The sequence below is a fragment of the Podarcis melisellensis genome (genome assembly GCF_964234715.1).
Source record: "Podarcis melisellensis genome assembly, chromosome: 8".
Classification (NCBI taxonomy): domain Eukaryota; kingdom Metazoa; phylum Chordata; class Lepidosauria; order Squamata; family Lacertidae; genus Podarcis; species Podarcis melisellensis.
In genome coordinates, this window is record NC_138540.1 from 9,261,264 (window position 1) to 9,277,912 (window position 16,649).

The 16,649-nt window shown below is 43.3% G+C and overlaps 1 protein-coding gene across 4 annotated transcripts in view; it reads right to left on the reverse strand.

Moving 5' to 3' along the window:
* Positions 1-16,649, reverse strand: part of NAA25 (N-alpha-acetyltransferase 25, NatB auxiliary subunit) — a 34,379-nt gene that overhangs the window by 13,010 nt on the left and 4,720 nt on the right. For 3 of the 4 annotated variants that reach the window (XR_014171266.1, XM_081923237.1, XM_081923239.1), the window contains exons 2-10: positions 13,682-13,767; positions 11,194-11,332; positions 10,336-10,454; positions 9,167-9,241; positions 7,603-7,710; positions 6,655-6,733; positions 5,664-5,775; positions 3,424-3,513; positions 1,444-1,613 (exon numbers count right to left, since the gene is read on the reverse strand). Coding sequence is in view for 3 of the 4 variants with exons in the window: in XM_081923237.1 (XP_081779363.1) it covers positions 1,444-1,613; positions 3,424-3,513; positions 5,664-5,775; positions 6,655-6,733; positions 7,603-7,710; positions 9,167-9,241; positions 10,336-10,454; positions 11,194-11,332; positions 13,682-13,767 (978 nt within the window). In the remaining variant the exon portion in view is untranslated. Of the gene's footprint in view, positions 1-1,443; positions 1,614-3,423; positions 3,514-5,663; positions 5,776-6,654; positions 6,734-7,602; positions 7,711-9,166; positions 9,242-10,335; positions 10,455-11,193; positions 11,333-13,681; positions 13,768-16,226; positions 16,250-16,649 lie in introns of those variants that run through there. The other variant, XM_081923238.1, reaches the window with a different exon arrangement.

Here is a 16,649-nt window from a genome sequence, read left to right on the forward strand (position 1 = left end):
TATCATGAATTACGAAGCTAGGTGCTAAACAGAGATGATTCCAAATAACTGAAGGAAAATCAAGTGTACAATTGAGAAGGCAACATGCGAGGAATATAGCAAGTTGGAACAGAGGTTTCATTTTCTGAGTAAGGCTTACAATTTTAACTGAGTGTTTTCATTTTTAACATATCCTCTGTTGGCACACACTCTTTGGTTTGGGGGTGGGAGAGATGGAACATAGGAAGCTGCCTTATACTATTGGTCCATATTGCTCACTCTTGTCTGCAGTGACAGGCGGTTGCTCCTTTAGGTTTCATCAGACTGGTGACATGCCCAGCCTTGCCTGGAGATGTCAGGGATTAAACCTGGGACCTTCTGCATGCAAAGCACATGCTCCACCACTGAACTATGGCCATTTGCATTTTCTCCTCCCTCCATTGTCTCTCTCTCTAAGCTCAGTTGGCACCAGCAATTTGTGAGCTCACAGGCTCCTGTCATGCAGTTTCTGATTTTTAAAAAAACTGATATTTTCATTTAGTTAAGCTAAAGGAAGGCAGGAAGGCAGTGGAACTCAAGTCTGTAGTTTGAGACACTGAATAGTTGTGAACCATCCATACAATCCTCCCAAAAGAAAAGGGGGGGGGCAAAGAAAAAGGAGGAATTTGACTTGTTCAAGCAACCAACAAATAAAGTAAATATCATAGCAAATATCTGGTGTATGTGTGGGGAGTTTGAGGGAAGGATTCCTTGTCCATCTCTGAACTGTATGCCCCCCACCCCACTATAAAGCTATGAGATCTTTGAGGCAGGTGGGACAGCAAAAGGCCTTGGAGTTGGGGGAGAGAAGTATTCTTATCCCTTCCCTACTCCTGAAACTCATCCCCCACCTAAGTCAAGAGTCCTGAACTATACTAAAGGTTCCAGGCTATATTAGTGGGAGTGGTCACACTGCAACATCTTGTTGCAGATCCCTACTTGCTTCTTTTTAAAAGGACATGAACTCCCAACTATCTGCCCAGTAAATTTCCATTTAGATTTTTAAATTTAAAAAAAAAAAGCAGCAGGGATGCAAATACATCTCACTTGACAATTTGTGAAGAATGTGCTGCACGAACTATTTCTCCAACTACTGAAGGGATTCTACTTCACTCTCAGCAGGGAAACAACTCTTAAAGCACTAATAATACACACACACAAAGCTAGTTTTAGCGTTCCTTGTGCTGCAGCAATTCTTGAGGCTCCAGTGTGTTACCATCTAAATATTTACCATTCACAAGCTGCCTCTCCACGGCAAGGATTAAAATAGAAGACAAACAATCCTCTCCCCAAAGCATGGGTGGATTTCTGCAATTCTTGTGCAGAGTTTACATCAGCTGCGGCAATCCCAGGACGGAGCCCTGGTTCTACTTTCACACCCTCTCCCCGTGAGGCTCAATTTGGCATCCCATTAGTGGCCCTTACCCAATTTGTGTTCTTCACTGCAGCCTCTGTGCCGCAAGCGCCTGATCAGCTCCAGTCGGGCGAGGAAAGGTCCCCGGAGTGGCCGGGAGCTGTTGGCTTCTTGTGTTATCCTCTGCTCTATGAAAGCCAGGGCTTGCTCTGTGCTGTGATGCACTTCGCCTTCGAGAGAGCTGTCCACAAAAAGGAAGTATGAGTTCCAGTGCCTGCAAACGGCCTTTTTGTGAAATTCTGATCAAGGAATGGGACACTGCATTGCTGCTACCCTGCCCACCAGAGCCTAGTATGTAACATGTAAAAAACATGACTTTTTAGGATGAGAATGGGCAACTGCAGGTCCAGGGGCTCAATACCACTCATGGCAGCTTCCTGCCTCCCAGTATAGCTCCAATTCAAAGCCCCTCCAATTCAAAGCCCCCACTTCCTTACCCCCCTCCCCATTCTTTACCATATTTCTCCCTGCACAAGCCAAGGGCCTTTTAACCCAGGGATGAGGAAATTATGGCCATCCAGATGTTCTTGGGACTCCAACTTCTATCAGCCCTTGCAGCCAGCATGACCAATGGGCAGGCATGTTGGGTGTTGAAAGCCCAACAACATCCAGAGAGCTGCCTACATCCCAGCTGGCACGCAGAGGAGTGTCTGTGACACTCATTAAAAGAAAGAAATGAAACGATTCTGTCTGAACCCATGTCCATGTGGGAGTTTAGGGGTAAGGCTCCAAGCACCTTCTTTAGGGGAGGAATGTTATGAATTACAAAGGAAAGAGCTTTTTGTATTGACGCCCTGACTTTAAAACACCTTCTTGAAGGGAATCTATCCAGCACCAGCATCACATTATTTTTGGTGAAAGGTTAAGACTTTATTTGCCAAGGTATCTTAGAAGCAAAGTGCAGACTGATGCCTTTTTGTTTCTTGGTTTTAAATTTGTAGCTTATATTTTATTTACTTGTGTTATTATTATTATCATTGCGTAATATTGTTGTGATGCTGTGTGGATTGTTCCCACTGATGAAAGGCAGGTTCTGTTTTGTTGTTACCTCAAACCAATTTTGGTTTGAATGAACGAACAAATGAATATTGCTAGTCTTTCAGTGTCTGCCAAAAACTGATTAAAAATTAGGTAGCCTAAGAGGAAAGGAAAGCTGGTGTCTATGATGACACTGGCAGGGTTCACATGTAACACCACACCATGTTTTAATAAACTAGGGGTATTAGACCATGCTTTATTTGATTGTCCAAACCTAGTCAGGAGCTTAATTATGATTTGTCAACCACAAACTGATCACACTTGTAAACCATGCGTTGTTGTTTCTTATAAACCTTGGGTTTGTGTCAGCCATGGCTGAGTGCTACATGCAAACCCAGTACTCATTTTGGATCAAGCTCTGAACTACTAAAGTATTCAAGAAGGTAGAAGAAGAAGAAGAAGAAGAGTTTGGATTTGATATCCCGCCTTTCACTCCCCTTCAGGAGTCTCAAAGCGGTTAACAATCTCCTTCCCCTTCCTCCCCCACAACGAACACTCTGTGAGGTGAGTGGGGCTGAGAGACTTCAAAGAAGTGTGACTGGCCCAAGGTCACCCAGCAGCTGCATGTGGAGGAGCAGAGACTCGAATCCGGTTCCCCAGATTACAAGACTACCGCTCTTAACCACTACACCACACTGGCTCTCGTAGAAGTGTCTCATGCCCCTGGCTACAAGAGATGAGTAGAAACATCTGAATTTTTACACTTCACGACTTCACATTAGTTGATGCACTGGGCACTCATTTGGTCCTTTCAAGACATTTCTTCCTTGATGACATAGGATCCAGACACAGGCAAAAGCTGGTGCTGTGGTTTGGGAGTAACGAACTAACAGCCAAGTGTACCAAGGAAATGAGCTCCCATTTCTCTACTCTCAAAGCCCCCTTACTATGCAAATATTTCAATTAAAAAGAGACAAACACTCAAAGCCCTCAAAAGAGAGTAAGACACTCACTGCTCTCCTTCAGCTGGGGGAGTCCAGGCTGCGTCAATCAGTTGAAAGATGGAATCGAAATAGATCATATAAAACTGCCAATCATCTGGGCTAAAACAGAAAAGAGGCAAGCAGAAGAACTGAGCACAGTGTAAAACAACTTCTCTCTCTCTCTCTCTCTCTCTCTCTCTCTCTCTCTCTCTCTCTCATGTGATGGAAGGTAAAAGTGTCCTGAGATTCATTAGTATTGTCCTAGCAAGGAAGATAAGAACAGCTTCATGTCTGTTGCCTTTCATGTCTTAAAGAAAAGGCAACTTAAGATAAGCATCCCTAACAAAAAAATGCACCAGTGAAAATATTGAGCCTTTAGTGTCACTAGCCCAGTCTTTAGGAATACTCTGCCAACAGAGGCCTTCTTGATTGGGGGGGGGGGGTCAACAGTAAAAGTAACTTAATTAAACAGTCAAACAAGTTTTCCTATAAATTAAATGACAAACAAACTAGTTCTTGTATTTGTCAACCACCACAGTACCTTTCTATTCACAAGCCAGGCTTTTGAGAGGTGAGTGAAGGCTGACTTCTTGCAAAGCACTTGAAGAGAACAATGACCATGTTTTTCCTTATTGATCTCCCTGTGTGAAAGAGCTAGACCCTTTTGATATTTTTAATGGAAGCTAAACATTCAGAGGGAAGCTATCTCCCTCCCACTTGTCCCCAGACTCTCCCACAGCTATGGTCTGGGAGGAATGCTTATCTCAAAGAGGTGAGTTAAAATCTCATAATTTACTATATTTTAGATACCATTGTACAGTGGTGCCCCGCAAGACGAATGCCTCGCAAGACGGAAAACCCGCTAGACGAAAGGGTTTTCCGTTTTGGAGGCGCTTCGCAAAACGAATTTCTTTATGGGCTTGCTTCGCAAGACAAGAATGTCTTGCGAGTTCCTGCGGGTTTTTTCCCTCCCCCCCCCTTTCCTAAGCCGCTAAGCCACTTATCAGCTGATCCGCTGATAAGCCGCTTAACAGCTGATCGCTAAAAGCCGCTAAACCGGTAATAGTGCTAATCCGCTAAGCTGTCAATGGGCTTGCTTCGCAAGACCAAAAAACCGCTATACGAAGAGCCTCATGGAACGGATCTTGAGAGGCACCACTGTATCTGATGACAGGGCAGAGCAGGGGGGACACTGAAACCTGTTCTTATCCATTATAAAAGTCAGGCTGCTGCTTTACTAATGCTTATCAGGAACACAGGAAGCTGCCTTACAACAAGTCAGACCAATTTATTTGTTACATTTATACCCCACCTTTCCTCCAAGAAGCTCACAGTGGTGAACACAGTTCTCCTCCTCCACATTTTATCATCACAACAACCCTGTGGGGTAGGTTAGGCTCAGAGTGAGTGGTCCAAGGTTACCCTGTGAGGTTATTGGCTGAGTGGAGGATTTGAGGCCCTAGTCTGACACTCTAACCACTGCACCACACTGGCCTATACAGCTCAGTACAGTGGTACCTCGGGTTACATACGCTTCAGGTTACAGACTCCGCTAACCCAGGAATAGTGCTTCAGGTTAAGAACTTTGCTTCAGGGCGAGAACAGAAATTGTGCTCCGGCAGCACGACAGCAGCTGGAGGCCCCATTAGCTAAAGTGGTGCTTCAGGTTAAGAACAGTTTCAGGTTAAGAACGCACCTCCGGAATGAATTAAGTACTTAACCCGAGGTACCACTGTATTCTACACCGAGTGGCAGCAGTTCTCCAATGTTTCAAACAGGGAGACTTCCCCAGACCTTTCATATGCAAAGTAAGTGCTCTACCACTGAACTAGACTTTCTCTCAAGGTTCCCATTGCTACTTGCTCTTTAAAAAATGAAAACTTCCTTTTTGTTGACCTTAGAAGGGAAGGCAAGTTTTCCAAACTGCCCCCAAATCTATCAAAGTCTCTGGCGGCTCTTCTTGTAACTGAAAGTGCTGCTTTCAGCCAGTGGAAGTAGGGTGGATCCAATCAAGCCTGTTTAATAGGACAAGCATCCCATCCCCTCACATCCTGGCTGGATGGGGTGGAAATATAAACAGATTTAGGCTCTTAAATTAGGAGGAACAAGAAGATATTCCTTTGGGCTTGTCACAAACTACTTGCTTATTTGCCTTGGGAATATGATGGTGCAGTAGTGGCGATGGAGGAGATAATACCTTTTGCTTCAGTTTTGTTAAGGACCAAAAACAAACAAACAAAACAAAAAAAGGAGCTGAAACTCCCACTCACTTTTTTAGCAGAAGTTTCCTGGAGAGTGCGTTGCATTCTGGCCACTTGCCCAGCTTTTTGTACATCTCCATGCACTTGTTCTCTCTGCTCTGGAGCTCACTGGTTAACTTCTCTAAATGGAACAAAAAGAGTCATAAATTCACAAAGTCTTAATCGCAAAAGCAATCTCTCTCCCCCCCCCCCACCTCCAAACAGATAAGGCCACAGGCAGGCTAAAACATAAAAGGAACTTAGATGGGCTTACTCGGAAGGCTGTTTTACTTTACCAAATAATGCAAAATGCCTGGAGTAGGGTGGGCAGGAGAGAACTTCATATATGCACATGAAACAATGTGCAGAGAGTCTGTGAGATAACATAGTGGAAGTTAAACGGCTGGCAAGCCTTTGTGCAATGGATTACAATTGCTCAAACTATGTGCAGAGCAGTGCTTTGCTGTAACGTGGAGCAAATGTCCATGTTCTTCATTTGACAAGAGTCTACATATTTATTTAAACGTTCACAATAAATATAAAACATGACCTACTGTGTTATGTTTATATTGCTCGATTTCAAAGCCAGACAGTTTTGTCTGTAGTTTGCTCTAATCAGCATAATTGCATATGCTGAATAGAAAGCATTAACTCTACTTACTTAACGGAGGGTCATAGATTCAATTAAGAGATTATCACTAGAGATTTATTGCGCCCACATAATGTGCATCAGGCTACTTTGAAGGAATACGTCACATAACTGATTTGAAACGTATATCGAAGTCTGGTTTGACTTTAAAAAATCATTTTTTATTTTTGCTAGGCAAAAAGCCTTATCTGGTTCAGCATCTAGGTAACAAGAAAGCCTACAACGGGACACGACAGCAGCAATCACCACCTGCTGTTTCACCCCCCATCAGCTGGTATTTAGAGGGGCGCTGTCTCCAAATATGGAAGCTGCACCTTTGTCTACAAACCACTGAGACTTGCCGTTGTCAGATTTGAAAAAGAGATACACTACCTCCTAATTTTCCTCTCACAACATCCAGAGCTTCCTGGTATTTCTCCAAGCGTTCTAGAATCATGTAGTAAAGCTCAACCTGTGGAAGTTAAGAGAAAGAGGATGCAACTGAAACAAGAGGCAGTGAGGTGACCACCAGAAGCAATCTCTGCAACTGTCTTTTTAAAGAGAGCATATTCAAGTGGAGTGAAAAATCTATGCTACCCGACAAATTGGAAGAAAACTAGTAATTTATCTTTAGCGTTACGCCTCTAACTCTTTCTTCTATCTTATTCTTATCCACCTATTAACTTTAAACTTGTTTGTATTGCTACATTTTGATAGGCTGGCCTTGCAAAGATAGTGGCCCACTAGTGGTTGAAATGCCTCCTTGCTCCAAAACCCAAAGCCTTTGGAAGACAAATTGCCAAATAAAGAGGTGGGCAGGAAACACAGGGCAAACCTGAGGAATTAAAAACAAAACTCCACATTCTGCACTGTTTCTTACTCTTGTTAAGAGGGTAGCCACTCTGGTCAACAGAAAAAGCAGCTGGGACTCACACCTGATCAGTAATCATCTCTCTGCATAGGGTTTGCAGGGAAAGACAGAAAGGCTTTTGTATCAAAAGCCAATTCATTTAATCCAGTTATGGGCCCCTTGAAACTACTCAGATCTACCCAGGCCACCAGCACTTTTACAGATATCCAGATTATCCTGGCAAGGTTGAAAAGAGCTGTAACCAACAGAGTAGAATCCCATCAAGTTTTGGAGAAGGATTAATCCAAATCTGGGGCATGTTCAAGTACCCCTTAATTTCTACCTTAGCAATGTGCCTCTTCTAAGCCACACCTTCCATTTGCTTGTAACATGCAAAATAAACTATTCAAAAGCTAGCTGTAATAATTCAGTGATAGCAGAAGCTGAATTAATGACATCAACAATTAGTTTTTTTAAAAAATATATCTTACTTCTGCCTCAGCTTCAATTTTTTCTTCCTTCACCATTTTTTCTACCATTCTTTCAGCTAGAGGCAAAAACATGGTTTTTGAGAGATTTTCATCCTGTGCAGATATAGACTGAAAAAGAAGAACATATAGAGCTGCCTTATACAGAATTGACCATTGTTTCATCTAGCATGGTATTTTCCACCCTGACTGGCAACCATTCTTTCCTAGCTTAGCTACTGGAGATAACAGAGGCTGAACGGATGACACTCTCTGTGGGCAAAACATATGCTCTGTCCTCTCAACTATGGGCCCAGTCAAAAGTTTTCAGATGCTGTGAATGTTCCGATGAACAAGTGAACATTCTGGCAAACTTAGGAAAAATTAGTTGAAAGTTTTGCTCAGTAAACATGCTCCTCTCACCCACAAGGAAATAGTGTTGATTATGTTCTGGGATTGCATCACACAAAAAAATGAAGAAAATGAATTGCTAAGTTACCGTATTTTTCTCCCTATAAGACACACTTTTCCCCTCCTAAAAAGTAAGGGGAAATGTGTGTGCGTCTTATGGAGTGAATGCAGGCTCCATGGCTTTAGCGAAAGCAACACAAAGCCTCTGGAGCGCAGCGGGACTGATCCCGCTGCGCTCCGGAGGCTTCGTGTTGCTTTTGTTGAAGCCAGGACAGCAAGAGGGATCGACCCCTCTTGCTCTCCTGGCTTCGCTTCGCTGGAGAGGTGCTGTGCAGCTTTCCCTCTCCGCGCAGCGCTCCTTCAGCGAAGCGGGAGGAGAAATGGAAAGGGCTCTGTTTCTCCTGCCGCTTCGCTGAAGAGGTGCTGCGCAGAGAGGGAGAGAATATTTTTTTCTTGTTCTCCTCTAAAACTAGGTGTGAATTATGGCCGGGTGCGTCTTCTAGAGCGAAAAATACGGTAGTTGAAATGAACTCGTAATGCAGTGTGCCAGTTCTCTTGTTGATTTCAGACAGACTGCAAAATGATTCTGCCAATGGCCTTTGATAGGCTATTGCTTGGCTGAACTCCAGATTTACACCAATAGTCAATCTCAAGTAACAACCTCAGAACTCATTTAGGAGAACAATAATAGACTGAAGCAAGAGAGGCGGGCTATGAGCTCGTCTCAATCCCTCTCATACCCTGGGGGAACAAATTATATTCAGTTGCTACAATCATACTTGGAGTGGAGGAGTGATCCATCTATGACCTGAGGGAGTATTGAAGGGCATCTGGTTAAGACTTCTCGAATTCTCTGCTATCTCACAACATGCCCCATCTAAGATGACAAACTTCCAGTTCCAACCTGCAAACAAGCTCTGTGATAAGCGTAGCCAATGTAGTGCCCTCCAGATGTTTTGGGGCCTCCCATCAGTCTCAGTCAGCATGGCCAGTGGCTATGGGAGTTGGGAGTAAAACAACATCTGGAGTGCACCACATTGGCTACTCTGCTTTACAACACTTGCAGTACAGAGTCTACCCTCAAAACATACTGAGCATCTTCACACAGAAAATAAAACAGAAAAAAGGGCAGATTATTTCCAAGGAAATATTATCTCCCTTGAGACACTGTACCCACCTGCATAATTAAGCTCATCACAGACCAAAAATAGTAAGGGTTTTTGGGAACAATCTTATAAAGTGCCATTCCAGCCTGAAAAAGAAGGAGGTATAAATAAATCATTATACTTCAGCCTGTGGTAAAGGAGACCCACTGAAAGTTCTTATTAGAAACACCTGAGAGAGGAATGGTTTCGGTTTGACTATCAATGGACTAATTTACTTGTCTTTGAATTTGTGTACCATTGTGTTAACCACAACAGGAAACTCTTCCTTTTAACAAACCAGAACCCATCAAAATATGTTCCAAGTAAACTGGCAGTATTTCAGGAATTCCTTAACGAGAAGATCAGTAACGGTGGACAAGTTTCCTGAACAACAGCTTCCCCACAATAATGAATTCTGGATTAAATTTTGCTGATAATGGCACTCAACACATAGCTAGATCATCGTATTTAATATAGGTGTTTCTCTCTTCACCCCCCTCCCTCTCATAGTCAGGTGCGGATACACTAAAGTCAACAAGGACCTCTGCTTACTTGCATTTTGCACATTTACAAAGCCTGATATTACAAGATGATTATACCCTTTGAGTTAAGTGTGCATATATTGATATGAATGCATCTGTTATAAATGCACATAGCAAGCTGATGCTTTTAAGTAGTGCTACTCACAGGATAAAGGATTCGCTAGACTAGGTCCATAAATTAATTTCATGGGTCCGTCACATTAATGACACTGTCTCTTTACACGTTTTTTCAAACATTACAGGTTAAATGCAAATGCAAAGCACTTAAATGCACCTCAAATCACAAGTATTTTAAACCAAAGTCGTCAAATTTTTAAAAAGGTTTCAGAGTAAGTGTTTTCTATGAGTAGAGGACATGGCCAGTTGGTAGAGCATGAGACTTTTAAGCTCAGGGTTGTGGGCTTGAGTCCCATGTTGGGCAAAAGATTCCTGCATTGCAGCAGGTTGGACTAGATGACCCTTGTGGTCCCTTCCAACTCTACAATTCTATGTAAACACAACTTATATACAAGACTTTATCCATAACAGATTACTAATAGGTTTACATATACACATGGAATGTCAACAAATCTTTAGGCCGATTTTAGGTTGAGTTGCCTCTCTGAGAGGTGTATTCACTCTCAAGCTAAATTGACCTAGCTCCGATTCAGGTAAATTACCTGTTGCATCTTCTTGTATTCCCCAACCCTTGCATAGGCCATGAAGAGGTGGGAATGATACTCTTCACTGCTGGGAACTTTCTTCACAGCTGCCTCGTAGAGTTTTGTGACCAGCTCCGCTAAATGAGACATTTTAAGAAACAGGTTGTGTGTTTGGTTAGGACCTATAGACTTCTCCCAAACCCTAAGTGATTGTACAGAGTACAGAACTCAAAACAGCCTTCACAAAGTTGTTGTTTTTTTTAAAATGAGGCTTCAGATTTGTTGGGACCTGTGTGGCCAGGCACTTGTGATTTTTCCAGACTTGCATGTACAAAGCATTCTGCATGCCTTTTGTCACAGAATGTGTGTTGAGTACCTTTATCCTTTCCCTAGCGCTGGTGTCAGTACTTTGCTCCCATGGGAAGCTGCCGGGCCCCCAATATCTGCCTTGGGCCCCCCCTTACAAAACAAAAACCACTGACCCAGCACTCTAAGCTGCTTGGTTTAGCTGCACTCCAATTTCTCCTGGAGTGAGACTACGTCTGAAGCATTGTAAAAGTATTAAAATGGCAGCAAGACCCAGCAATCTGGTGCTGTGTCTACTGTTAGGTGAGCTTGCCGGGGCTCCACCATCAAAGCTGGACCCTGTCCCATCACTCCTCCTATTTTCTACAACCCAGAATTAAATACTATGGGAAACATTCTGTCTAGAGAACAACGCAGCTTAACTGGCTACCTCACCACCCCTCCCCATCAATTAGCTGCCAACTGGCTGCCACACTAGTGCTTTTGAATCAGGACTGCTGTTGTAAGCAGGACACTGGAAACATCATTCTCTGAAATGTCTGAAATAGGAAGGAAAACCAAAGAACTCACGCCGATGCATTTCCCGGTATAGGATAGTCAGAGCTTGTAACGAATTATCGTCCGTGGGTTCAAGAGCAGCTACTTCTTGTGCTAAAGTGAATGCTTCATCTTGCTTCCCGGTTCTTTGCAGGCCGATTGCTTTCAAAACCTGCACATGGATCAAAGAAGCAACTTTTAAAGGGTTTCCCAGCAGTGATGTAAAGGAAGCACTATGGGGGGGGGGGATCCAGCTCCACAGTGAATGGGGCAGAATGGGCAGGTGGTAACAATGCAGCACGTACCAAAGGAAGGAGCTGCAGCCCATGGGCAGAGCACATGCTCTGAATTCAAGTGGCCTGAGATTCAACCTCTGATGATTCCAGGCGGGCTTGGGGAAAGCCTGGCTGAAGTGCTGAACAGCTTATGCCAGTCAGTGTAGGTAATATTGAGCTAGATGAACCAATGGTCTTATTCTATATAATGCAACTTCTTATGCACCTCCTGCCAACCTTAGTTCAGGGATGAAGAGCCTGGGACCCTCCAAATGTTGTTGGGGCTCCAACTCCCATCGCACCCAGCCAGTATGGCCAACAGTCAAGGAGATGGGAGGTGTGTTCCAGCAACCTCTGGAGGACCACAGGTTCCCGACCCCAGCCTTAGTTCACTGGACATCTGGTTAACTTAAAAGAAGACTTAGAAATCTAAGTAAGCTCAGACTTTGAGACACATCACCAGCCAACACTGTAATAAAAAGTTGGGGTCACAACATACCTACCGTTGCAGATCTCATAGAAAGAGCACACTGAGCAAGCCTCATGTTAATAAGCTGCCCAAGGGCAGCTGGGTAGGAAGGGGATACCACATTTAACAAGGTGCACTTTAAATTTGCTCAGCTGTGTCCCTGGAATTCCCTTCTGAAAGTTTAGAAGGTGGAGACTTTGATGTTTTCCCTTCTGGAGAATTAAAACCATCTTATACTTCCAGGAGGGGCATCAGTTGGCAGATAGTGCCCAATACCTAGCAGCGCCCCCCCCCCGCCATGTTGTCCATAGTACTGCCACTACTGCCAGCCAATTCTAACTCGCAGTCTACCAGGCATGCCTGCCCCAGACTTCTCTATATTGTAGGGATGGGAAAACCTCCTTGGCCCAGTGGGTCAGAGCCTTATCATTCTCCACCCCCACAGGCCACAGATTACCCACCTGTCAAAATTCCCTTGTGCAGCGCTTCCAAGCTGGCTGTCAGTCACTCAAGAACCACAGCGCAAGGGGCTTTGTCAACCCAATGCCTGCCACTTCCCCAGTGCTGCACATACGGCTGGCAAAGCTGCTTTCTGCAGAGATTGGCTGCATGATCAAGTTCCCCATGGGGAACTTGGCCAGGCAACCAATCCAGCCATTTCCACACATGCCCCATATCTGACACCAAGTGTGTGGGGGAAACCTGTTCTGTGCCAGATGTCACCTGCAAGCCAGAGGTTTCTCACCCCTCTCGTAATTAGTCTTATACCTACCATGTGACAGTATTTAAGTATGTTTGACTTGGTCAACTGACCAACCCTAATTGCCTTGTTTTGCTGAGCCACGTCAACGTAGATAGAAGCAAAAGTTGAAAAAACATTAACTTTTGCTCTGTTGCTATTCAACAGCTTGACTAACGTGCCAGCAAAGTTGACCTCATTGTTGTGAGTTTGTGGAGCAGAAAGGCTGGAGTAACACGGGTTAAGCTGAAAGAAGTACAGTGGTACCTCAGGTTAAGAACTTAATTCGTTCTGGAGGTCCGTTCTTAACCTGAGGTACCACTTTAGCTAATGGGGCCTCCAGCTGCCGCGCAATTTCTGTTCTCATCCTGAAGCAAAGTTCTTAACCCGAGGTACTATTTCTGGTTTAGCAGAGTCTGTAACCTGAAGCGTCTGTAACCTGAAGCATCTGTAACCCAAGGTACCACTGTAGTTGTGCACTGGTGGTGGTCAAAGCACAATCACGCTCCTACCCCCATGTGTCCCATGATAGCTAAGGGTAAACATGGCAGAAAGCACCCCTCTTTTCCAGAACAGCCCAGGGATCAGAACCTCCTTTCAGTCCATGTGTCACATTCCCACATGGGCAACCTTCCAGGAGCCATGTGCCAGATTTAAAAGTGGGTGGGCCAGATACAAAAATGGGTGGTGCAATGGATTTGACTCTTACTTTTGCATCGTTCACACTACATTCCAGCCATGCAGAAGTCAAAGCTTTCTACAGACAATCAAGAGGCATTATCACAGTTCAAGGACATATTCCAGTCAGGCAAAGGCATCTGAGGAAGGCACAGAGTAGTGCCAATGAGGGATATGGCCCTGGGAGAGTCCTAAGTGTGAGACAGAGAGATCTAGAGGGCTGTCTTCAATTCTCAGGGCTTCAAGTTCCCCACCCTATACTAGCAATGCAACAGCTAAAGAGAAGAGCCTTGCCTTGTTTATTTAAGACTGAACACACTGACTTTTTAGCATGTTAAAACAAACAAACCCTGAGCTTACCTTAGCACAGTGAAGGTCTTTGTGTTTCTTCAGCAACTTGTCTGCCTGCTGGATTGCCATTTTATTATTGCCATTGTCAAGGTAATCTAATGTAAGACAAGGGAAAACCACAAACATTATTCTTAGAGATAATTTTATTGTTTAATTTTTTTGTAAACCACTTTTTTTTTACAATCAAGCAGTGTATAAATTTTATGAACTAAATAAAATACCATAAATACTGCAGACTTATTTTCTGAGGGGGCAATCTTCACGTTTAGGTTAGTTTAGAGGAAAACAAGAAAAAGAAAGATGAGTAAAGAGTAATATGATAGAGGTATTTAAGATTATAACTGCTGTAAAGGAACGGATAACTTATCTGCCCCCTTCCCCTTACTTTCTTGCACAACACTAGATGTGAGAATCTACCAATCAACTCCAAAGGTGATGAGAAAACCATCCAAGGTAGCTCTTCACACAACATAAAAATTAACTTACCACCAGCTTATGTTGGGTTTTTAAAATAAAAGAATAGAAAAAGTATGGGAAGATAATTCTTTGAATGGTTAATAGTGATGGCAAGCCTCTATGATCAATGGCAATATTTCCCTGACTTCTAAATGAAGGGGGTGGTGGGGAGAAGAGGGAACAGCAGTTACTGACGTTTCCCATGTCATCTTCCTGGTCATTATAAAGTCACAATGCTGAACTGGATCAACCTTAATCTGTCCCAGCAAGGCATCCTCATGAAGAACTTTACAGATGCTTTTTAAAGGGTTATTACACAGAGGGCTGTTAGCCTTACTCCCATTTGTTATGTATACATTAAATGGGGTTTGCCACCTTTATTTGGTTCATCATCACAACTACAGTGGTACCTCGGGTTAAGTACTTAATTCGTTCCAGAGGTAACCTGAAACTGTTCTTAACCTGAAGCACCACTTTAGCTAGTGGGGCCTCCTACCGCGCCGCTGGAGCACTATTTCTGTTCTTATCCTGAAGCAAATTTCTTAACCTGAAGCACTATTTCTGGGTTAGCGGAGTCTGTAACCTGAAGTGTATGTAACCTGAAGCGTATATAACCTGAAGCGTATGTAACCCGAGGTACCACTGTACTCAGTAACAGGCTATTACTGCAACTTTCAGAGCTGGGATGGACAGGGACTTGCCCAAGTCTATGGCTGAGGAGAACTCAACTCCTCTCTATCCACTGACTATACCGGTACAGTATATAGGAGCTGGGTACAAAAAACTAGCTCTCAATAGAAGTTCATAATTGAGTACTTCAGGAGTGACCCAAAGAGGAACAAAACAAGATGGTAACAAGCAAATAATTTTTGCTAGCATTCAGGAGGAGCATGATTGAAATACTGCTCCATTTCTAAAAGCAGGGAAAACATTGACCTAAGGCAATTTTTCTCCACAAACATACATACAGGTTAACAAAAATGGGAGAAGGCAATGAACACCCAACAGGAAAAAGACTAGTCTGGAGGGTCCACAGAAGGAGCATAGCAGCCTCCTGCACCCCTTTGTCTGTTGCCTGAAAGAACAGGGGAGCACGTGGCTCAGGTTGCAAATACTATATTGTATTCTTGTACTTACTCTTAGCTCCAAGCCCACATAGAGAGCATGAGCACTATGCAGAAACTATGCAGCACTGTGACGTGGTGGTAGCACTGGTTTAAAGTTCTGGTGCTCGGCATCGGTTTACCTGAGATTACGCAGTGTGGACTGAAGCCCCAGTGTATTTTTCATAACAAAAACTTTATGGGGCAATTGGAAAAGTGGCAGTTCACAAGAAATATAAATGGATGCATAAAGAGTATGATTAGAAAACCTCACCAGGTTTCTCTAAAATGTTGCCAACACCCTCTGTTCTAACAGAATTAGCTCAGCTACCAGAATAGCAAATTGTTGAGAACAGAGTCTTAGACTTCATCCGAAGGGTGGAGGACCTTGGGGAATATAGTACTACAACTTCATTAAGCTTCTGTACAACATATAAGCAATTAAGATAAAAGGCAAAGAGCAAATGTAAAAGATGCTTAACTGTCATCAAATAAGCTGACTGTTGCTGAAAAGTGAAAAAAATAAGAACATGTCCAAACACAATTGCCTTTGCAAACTCTGCAACTATGTTCACATGTCCAATTCATAGTCAGAGGGCAACATCTTATTCTAACCAACAGCATTTACATATCACTATATGTTTGATTACAAACTGGCTGTTTCATGTAGCTAAGACACGCAAATCTTTACACAATGGAAGCAGAATTTGATTCAAGGTACTCTTGATTGTACATAACTAAAAACTATGGTCCAACTTTCAAAGATCTATAAATAAAAACTGTAAACAAACTTGAGCTCATCCAGTTGAAATTAATGGGACTTACTGTACTTGTGACTTAAAATATACAGTCCATCCAGGCTACCCAGTCCACAGTAGCCCTATTGTCATCGGGATATTACACAGGTTGTCACTGGGCTCCTGGGCTCAATTCAGGATGCTGGTTCTAACCTACAAAGCCTTGAACACCTTGAGACCCTAGGACTTGAAGCTTACATGGGGCTTGAAGTCATCTACAAAGAGACATTCTGAAAGTGCTTCCTCTTGTTAAAATTTTGAGGGTGGCAGAAAGAGATGGATCCTTATAGATGGTGCCTTCCATCCCACCTGTGGAATGCTCTCTCCAAGGAGCTTGCTACTCATTTCTTCTGCACAAGGTAAAAACTTTTCTTCCTGTTTTTTTAAAAAAACAGGTGGGTTTTTAGTATTTTATAGTTAACGTGCTTTCCTCAGCCAGTAGCTAGGTAACATTTTTACTGCAGATGCCACGTCTTTGAATGGGACTGTTCTGTGTTCTGCCCAGACTTGTGTTCAAAGGGGTTTTCTTGGTGGGTGCCTGTGAGATTTAATTTATGCAATAAAAAACCCTGTATTGTGATATTGTAGGTTTTGTTTATCTCTAAGCTGCCTTAAGGAACT